The sequence below is a fragment of the Arachis duranensis genome, chromosome 6 (assembly GCF_000817695.3).
Source record: "Arachis duranensis cultivar V14167 chromosome 6, aradu.V14167.gnm2.J7QH, whole genome shotgun sequence".
Classification (NCBI taxonomy): Eukaryota; Viridiplantae; Streptophyta; class Magnoliopsida; order Fabales; family Fabaceae; genus Arachis; species Arachis duranensis.
In genome coordinates this window covers 23,861,865-23,870,662 of record NC_029777.3, presented here as the reverse complement: position 1 = coordinate 23,870,662, position 8,798 = coordinate 23,861,865, and the positions used below count along the sequence as shown (strand labels likewise).

Here is an 8,798-nt window from a genome sequence, read left to right as displayed (position 1 = left end):
AACCTCTCATTAAATTGATGGACTTCTTTAAGACATGTCGGACTTTTCATCTCTAGTATCGTTTTGTATTTATTCGGATTGGCTTTGATTCTCCTTTAGGTGAGTATAAACCCAAAGAATTTTTTGACTTCCACTGCAAAAGTGCACCTTGAGGGATTTAGTCTCATCCCATGCTGCCTTCTGGTGTTAAATACTTCTGATAAGTCAGACAATAGACTGATTTTTTCTTTGGTCTTCATGACAATATTGTCCACGTAGACCTCTATAAGCACTACAGTGGTTGAGTTTCATTCCCCCTTCCTTTCTATTTTTCAGTATTCTGTTCTATTTTTTGTTTTCTATTCTAGCTCTTGCATGATCACTATTAGGATTTCCTTTGCTTTCTAGTCTAGTAGTTCAATTTTGAAAATTAAAAAAAAATTAGGTAGAAGATATCTCATGCAGCGTTTATGTATCCTGTTGTAATACAAAAAAACAAAATGGTTAGAGTCACGGCTAGGCTCAAAGGTGCAAAGCACCAACAAGAGGTTGTGTTCAAGAATCAAGAAAAGCAAAAAGATGAGAATCAATAATATCATTCAGATTCTAGTTCCAATAGATGTCAACATTTCTGAGCTTCAAAGGAAAGTAACATGCCAAAACTATTCAGAAGTAAAGAGCTAATAGCCCCATTCAATTAATTGGAACTGACCTTCATGGAAAACTCTAAGACTTATTATATCTTTCTCTTCTTTTTAGTCCTACTTGTTTTTGGTTGCTTGAGGACAAGCAATAGTTTCTGTTTGGTATTCTGATGAGCAGATATTTTATACACTTTTTGGCATTATTTTCTTAGTGTTTTTAGTATATGTTGTTAAGTTTTATTATGTTTTAGTAGGTTTTAGTGAAAAAATTACTTTTTGGATGCTACTTTGATTTTTTGTGATTTTTCTATGATTTTAGGTGTTTTTTGGTGAATTTGGAAGTTTTGGCAAAGTTTGATTTTGAGGCAACAAAAGGATAGCAGATGTTGTCAGTTCCCGACTTCCGTGCATTCCAATGAGCATATCGTGAGCTATAGAGGTCCAATTGATGCTCTCTTAGAGGTGTTAGAAAGCCAACTTTCAGGGCTTTTCAGCAATATATAATGGTCAATACTTTTCTTTGTATTGGAATGCCCAAGAAGGACCAACCCTCCAAGTTGAATGCCTAAACTGGCGTTCAACGCTAGCCAGGGAGCAGGGACCAGAGTTGAAGGCCCAGAACCTAAATTGGACGCCAGGCATCAGCCCAAACACTCTCCAAGTGGGTCCTAAAGTGGATTTTAGCACTTATTAGCTTATTCTATATTTCTTTTGTAATTTTTAATTAAAAACAATATCTTTTAGGTTTAATCTTAGAGTTTTTATTATAATTTAGGGATTTCCGTCCTCTTGAGGATCATGCCTCCCAGGAGGGAAGAAGCACTGACACATTACTTTTCCCGTTTTCTCAGTAAATTATGGATTGATATCATTACTCTTCTACTTTAATACATGTTTGATTCATTCTATGATGCATTTTTGTTCTTTATCCTTATGAATCTAGGGTGGAACTGGCGTATGACCCCTTATTCTACGACTTTTTGCGAGTCCTTGGCGGGATAGTATTGAGCGACATCTTGAGAATGCATCACAGATTTCAACAAGTAGTTTGGGCTAATTGAGATATGTGACCTAAAATCTCATTAGTCATGGGTAATTGAGGTTTCTGTGTTGTTAAGGCTAGAATCATAGAGCTTCATTCTCCGATCCGGAAGATTCGACCTTGTCTGTGGCATTTTGAGTAGGATCATCAAAGATTAAAATGTGTGCGTGTCACCCTCATCTAGACTGAATGATCAACGACCTAGTATTTGGTTTGGATAAAGGAGATTAATGACAACTAGCCCTGCCTTAATCACTTACAACCTTGCCATCGAATGAATCACTCATTGTTAAAGTAGTTTGTAAGAAGTATTAATTCGGAAGAACAAGCATCTTCAAGGCCTTAACAGATTCTCTATCGTTGTTTCTCCACCAATTGAGTATTGTTTTTCTTATTATTCTGTTTTATGCGTTTACAACAACAGCTCTCTTTTCTATTCGTCTGACTAAGATTTGCAAGATAACCATTGCTTGCTCAATCCGACAATCCTCGTGGGATCGACCCTCACTCACTTGAGGTATTACTTGGACAACCCAGTATACTTGCTGGTTCAGTTGTGTGAGTTCTAATTTCACGCACCAAATTTTTGGCACCATTGTCGGGGATCGTTCGAGATTGACAAACTACCGGTTGTCTTGCTGCTTATATCAGGTACTTTTTACTAGCTTTTTTTAATTTCTTTTCTTGTTAATTTTTGAAAATTTTTCTTAAAATCTTTTTCAAAAATATTTTCATCTTTAGTCATTCTTTCTTTTGTTTGAGTCTTGTATCAAGTCTTAAGTTTGGTGTCCCTTTGGTTTTCATATCTTTTCTTGAGTTTTAAAAAATTGTTCTTATTTTCTTTCTTTGTGTTTGAGTTTTTCTTAGTGTTTTCAATCGTTTGAATTCAAAATTTTTAAGTTTGGTGTCTTGAAGTGTTTTTTTCTCTCCAATTTTTCGAATTTAGTGTCTTTGATTTAAAATTCTTTAAGTTCGGTGTCCGTCTAATGTTTTTCTTTTATTTTTAAATTTCAAAAAAATATATATATTTTCAAAAATATTTTCTGTCTTGGTTTAAAATTTTAAGGTTTGGTGTCCCGTTAGTAATCTTTTTATTTAAATTCAATTTTCTTGCTTATCTTTTCTTCCTTGATCTTTATCTTATCTTTTTCTTTAATCTTAAAACATTGTTAACTTATGTTTCTTTTAAATTCAAATTTTAAAATTTTAGTATTTTGTTAGTTTTTCTCTTTTTCAAATTTGAATTTCAAGATCTCTCATTGACTTTCTCTTTCCAATTTTCAAAACATTTCAAAATCAAATCTCCAATCTTTAAATTTTTAAATCTTTTTTTATCTTGTTTCTTTCTCTTGACTCCTTCTTTTTAATTTTTAAGTTTCAAAATCTTATCTTGACTGTTTCTTCCTTAATTTTCAAAACTTGCCTTTTTATTTCAAATCTTTTTAATTTATTGTTTGCTTTATCTAGTTTTCATTTTAAGTTTGGTGTTTCTTTAGTCTTCCTTTTAAATTTGAATTTCAAAATCTTTAAATTTTCAAATCTTATCTTATCTTGTTTGACTTTTTCTTTTCAAATTTAATTTTTCAAATCTTTGATTGAATCTTTCTTTTTAAATTTCAAAATTTTCAAAATCAAATCTTCTATCTTATTTTCAAATCTTGTTGGTTGTTTATTTTGTTCTAACTCAATTTCAAAAGTTGGTGTTATCTTTTACTTTCTTTTTTAATTTCAAAAATTTTAAATCTTTTTCTTCCTAATTTTTTTAATTTTTCGAATTTCCTAAGTTATTTTTATTTCATTTTATTTATTTTTGAATTTTTTATTTATTTTCGAATTAAAAAAAATTGGGTATCTCACTAGGAATCCTCTAGACTTTGACATAGAGAGTCCCATTTTTCTTTATCTCTTATTTGTGTATATAGAAACACCAAAGTCACTATGGAACAAAAGAGGAAAACACAAATCAGGAGAACTGCGGGCTCTCCTGGCTTCTATGAATTTAAGGTCAGCATAAACCTGATCATGCTAATGTAGCAAAATTTCCAGTTTCATGGAAGTCCATAGGAAAACCCCAAGAAATTCATCTCCGACTTTCTGCAGTTCTATGACATTGTAGAGACCAATGGAGTAGACCCTAAAGTCTCCAGACTCTTCCCATTTGCTGTGAAGGGTCAAGCACTGGATTGGTGGCTTGCTAAACCTAGGGGAAGTCTGAACACTTGGGAGAAGCTTGTTAACAAATTCGTGAACAGGTTCTCTCCTTCACAAAGGCTGACTAAGTTAATAACAGACGTTCAAACCTTTAGACAGAAAGATAACGAGTCCCTCTATGATGCTTGAGAAAGGTACAAGCTGATGTTCAGAATTGTCCCTCATATGTTTTCAGGTTGGGGCAAGAACAGTCATCATCTATGAAGCTATCTCTAAGATGGCCAAGAGGTTAGTAGATCACTCTACAGGCAGTTCTCTGTATTTTATAGGGAGACACGAAGAGAAATATGTGCTCACTGAGATGGTTGCCAATAACCAGTACTTATACTCATCCAAGAGGACTCCAGTTAGGAAGGAAGCTCAAGAGTGGAGGAATCACTACAGCAGAACTGAAGTTGAATGCCCCGGAGGGAGCATGATTGAAGTTGAACGCCCTGAAGGGGGCAGAGAGGAGGTTGAATGCCTGAAAGGGAGTAGTGATGAGTCCATATTTGATGGTGTATTTTGACTCAATTTGGATGGATTCTTGCACAAGAACTCACACTTAAGCACCAAAAGAGCATACTTTTATGTTTTGTCCCTAAAATGAGCCTAAATGTGAAAACATGCGTTTTTGTGCCTAAATGAGTTATTTTAATTCTACTTTAATGCCATTCGATGTCGTGATATATTTTATTTAGTGATTTCAGGTCATTTAGGCAAGAATAGATGGCCAAAAGTGGAAGAAAGCATGTACAAGGGAGAAAAAATGAAGAAAACAAGAAAAAGCACACATAGCAAAGTGTGTGTGCGCACCACCCTGTGTGCGTACGCACAAGCGAGAATTTTCATGTGTGTGTGCGCACGAGTACCTGTGCGTATGCACAGGTCAACTTTCAACCAAGTGTGCAGACGCACACATCTGTGCATCCGCACAGGACCCAACACGTGCAACGCGTTTTCTGAGGCCTTTTGGCCCATTTTGGAAGGCCTGAAGGCTGAATTGGAGTGCTATATGAAGGGAGATTCAACACATTTCAAAGGGAGCTCACTTAGAAGAGTAATTAGGAGTAGGAGTAGGAGTAGTGTAGCATTGCTCTCTTAGGGTTTCATTTTCCATTCTCATGTAACATTTTATAGCAAGCTTAATTTTGGATTTTGATCATCTTTAATTGTAAGTACTCTTTAATTTCACTTTAATTGCATTGTCTTTATTTTCATTTCCTTTGGTTCAAGTTACTTTGTTTATAATTGCAATTTTTAGTTTCTTGAAGTTTTGATTGATGAATTTAATGTTTCATGCCTTCTTTATGTTTGTTTGGATGTTTATTGTTGATTTTGTGCATAGTTGGTTATAGCTTTCTATTTTACTTTGCAAACTTCCATGTTTTGGTTTTATGCACACAAGGTGTTTGTGAAAATGCCAACTTTAGATCTTGAGTGGATTTTCATACCTTGGCTTGTAGTTTGAGTTCCTACGATACTAAAGTCATAATGTCCGACATTTAGTGGTAATTCTTGGGGAGTTAGTTGGATTTTGTTTCCATTGACGCTAGCTTTATATTAACTAGTTTGGTAAGTTGGCTAGGACTTATGGATTAAGGTCAATTATGCTTGCTTGACTTACTCCTCGATGGTTGGGGTTAACTAGGCGAGACTAACTCATGACAATTATCATAGTTGTGGTTATAGCGATGATAGGATTCCTTGGATTCTTAATTCCCAAGTCAAGTCTCCTTATTGCATTTAGAGCATTTTCACTAGTCTTGATCTTGTTTACCTTTGCTTGTTAATTTCCAATTTTGATCATTGCTTAGTTCTTTTATATATTAAGTTCTTTCAATCTTTAGTTCTTTAATTGCAAAACCCCTTTTTTGTCACAACCGAAAGCGTATAACATTTCAATTGCATCCTAGAGAAGATGACCCGATGTTTAATTACTCTCAATTTATATTGTGTTTTGAAATTGACATTTGATTAAGAGAGTTCATTGTTGGTTTAGACGATACTACCAATGAATTGATTCTTGCTTTTGATCGATTCTAAACCGGCAAAAATTCTCTTATCACATTCTTCAGCCTTTCTATTCTCTTTGTCTTCTGTAAATAGTGGTGGTATGAAAGAATATCGTATTTTTGTCCCCTCATCACAGCCATTTTAATCTAGACCGCTATCCCCAAAACTTCTCCGATTGTCTCCATAATGTTACTATATTCTCCTTTAGAAGTTGCATCCTTCTTTGGTTCTCCTCTCTGAAGTCCAAACCCTGTAGCTTTTTCTTCCTCTTTCATTCTCTGGATCTCTCTATCCGCTCTTTTAAAGGTAATTTTACTCCACTTCAAAATGAATCATTATCATTGATATTTTTTACCTTTGATTATAAAGTACGTCTCTGCGCCTTTTGGCCCCCCACTGATCCAAAAAAATAAAAAATGTATACATGTTACATGATAGGTCATTAGGTTGTTATTAGGACAGGTATACATGTTACATGATAGGTCATTAGGTTGTTATTAGGACAGGTATACATGTTACATGATAGGTCATTAGGTTGTTATTAGGACAGGTATACATGTTACATGATAGGTCATTAGGTTTTGATTAGGATAAGTATACCTATACGAATATTTGATAATCGGATGCATTTGCTGGCTTCTCAGCAGATCTAACAAAATCAATATTGAAGATTACAGTTGCCCCATCTAAGCTGCCGCTCGTTTTACTTGCAAAGGTATGAGTTAATTTTATCACCCACTCCCTTAATAAATTGGAGATTTTCTGATTGTTAATGTCAAGCGCTTTGTTTCTTGTTCCTTCAAATAATAAATATAACACAGCCTTCGGTTCCTTCAAAGAAATTAACTCTTCTTGAGAAACATTTAGAAAGGATCTTCTTGATAACAGCAGTTCTCTGAGAAACCCAAAACAGGAGTGCAAAATCTTTTTATCACAAGCATGTTTAGGACCTAAAAAGGAACACAAAACAAGTCGTAATTGCCATAAGTTGGGCCACTCAATATCTTACAATTCACAAGTAGCAAAGGAGACAATCAAGTTTCATATCACCCATATGTACTACATAATTGTTATGACCAACTTACTCTTGCATACAGTTTTTTGGTGGTTTATCTTTTCGGCCTCTATAGTCCTATGTTTCAAATGATTTTGTACCCAAAAGTCAGCTAAATGTGGCAGTTCTACAGCCTAACAAAATGAGTCAATAATCAAAATAATGCACAAAATGCTAAGTAATCGGGTTTTACCAGTTAATGCATATGCCGTCAAGGAATTCATGCTTTTTATTAACCAATCTAGCTACTAGCCAAGTTCTCTTCAAATTTAAGTGTGTTGGCTGCTGTTAAAAGCATGTCCATTCCTCCATCTTTCTCCAATTCTCGTCCTTGTTTCCATTTCTTACCAAGCTTATACTTAGGCTTTGAAACATCTTCGCCAGTTCTAAAATTGAAATTCTCATATGTCTTTTTAGCCCGGCGTATTGCTTGGATCCCTGCATCGCATTTTCTGCAGAACCAGTTGCCTTTTGGAATGGTAGTCCGTTTAGGCTCCATGCAATCGATGTGGTATCCATGGTCGCAACCATCACAGAGAACAATCTTGTGATCATCTCGATCAACGAGGCAAACTCGACATAAACAAGAAGGGCAGTACCAACAGTGAGCATATGACTGGACCTGCTTAGTGGACAAACACCTTACATGATAGTATTTACTAGGGCATGAATTGTGACCGCATATCCGTACATCTTCTCCATCTACTTCCTCCCTACAAATTTTGCAATCAGGCAAGTTTCTTCTCCCTATGGACACCTCGATCCCATATGTACAATTTGAATTTTCCTCCAATTCATTGTGTGTTTCATCATTTGTAGGAATGCTCTCATCACCAACAATGTTGTTCAAGGACTTTGGGGCATTCAACCTTTCACACACCACACAATTATCATGTGGAGATCTTATTTCAATAGCAGTACAATTGGCACAGAACCAGCTTTTTTCAGGTAATTCCTTCAAAGCCGGCACAATACAAGATACATGGTACATCTCCTCACATGAATCACAAATCAAGGAGTCTGTCCCATCTGCCTTGCCTCCACAATGCCTGCAACTGCAGACTTTATCTGTAGCACAAACTTCTGTCTGCTGTGGTCTCATAACATTGTCCAATGCATAGTTATGGAACTGTTTGACAAGAATGCATGAAAAGCAATTCTCAAGACCAATCTAATAAATCTGAGGCAAAATCTTTAATCATATCAAGAGTGCATTTTGTAATGATTCAATAAAACGGCAACCACAGCAAAAAAATAAATAAATATAAGGGTCTGCATTTGTTGTGTAAAACAGATCATGTGCACCATTTGTAGTGAAAGCCAGCAAGACATTAAGTTTTAAAAATAAAAAAGTCCCTCACCGAGCTGCCTACAACAAATTCTTACTTACCTAAAGAAAAAGTGAACTACAATATTGAATATTATATTTCTTAGTCAAGAAATAATGTCCTCAGATACAAAAAAATCTACCTCAAAACAAAGAATTTTTTCTTTTCTTTGTTATTTTTTTTTTTTTTTCTATTTTCCTTTTGTAATTTTTAATTAAAAACAATATCTTTTAGGTTTAGTCTTAGAGTTTTTATTATAAACAAGGTATTTCCTTCCTCCTGAGGATCATGCCTCCCAGGAGGGGAGAAGTACATACACATTACTTTTTCCATTTTTTCTGTAAATTATGAGCAACTAAACCTCCTAGGTTAAGGATAGGAGCTCTACTCATTCCTATGGATTGATATCATTACTCTTCTACTTTAATACATGTTTGATTTCATTCTATGATGCATTTTTGTTCTTCATTCTTATGAACCAGGGGTGGAACTGGTGTATAACCCCTTATTCTACAACTTCTTACGAGTCCATGGCGGGATAGTAT

At 34.9% G+C, this 8,798-nt stretch overlaps 1 protein-coding gene across 1 annotated transcript; it reads right to left on the bottom strand.

Annotated features, from left to right (window-relative positions):
- Window positions 1-6,398: 6,398 nt before the first annotated feature.
- LOC107493425 (PHD finger protein EHD3) lies at window positions 6,399-8,079 on the bottom strand. The gene is made up of 2 exons (XM_016114526.3): window positions 7,119-8,079; window positions 6,399-6,821 (listed from the first exon to the last, which is right to left on the bottom strand). The coding sequence occupies exon 1, from the start codon at window positions 8,025-8,027 to the stop codon at window positions 7,167-7,169; it is 861 nt and encodes a 286-aa protein (XP_015970012.1). The 5' UTR covers window positions 8,028-8,079; the 3' UTR covers window positions 6,399-6,821; window positions 7,119-7,166.
- Between the last annotated feature and the right edge of the window lie 719 nt (window positions 8,080-8,798).

Bases quoted from the DNA above. Each gene is read 5' to 3' on its own strand.
- LOC107493425 (XM_016114526.3), bottom strand. From the start codon at position 8,027: ATGAGACCACAGCAGACAGAAGTTTGTGCTACAGATAAAGTCTGCAGT.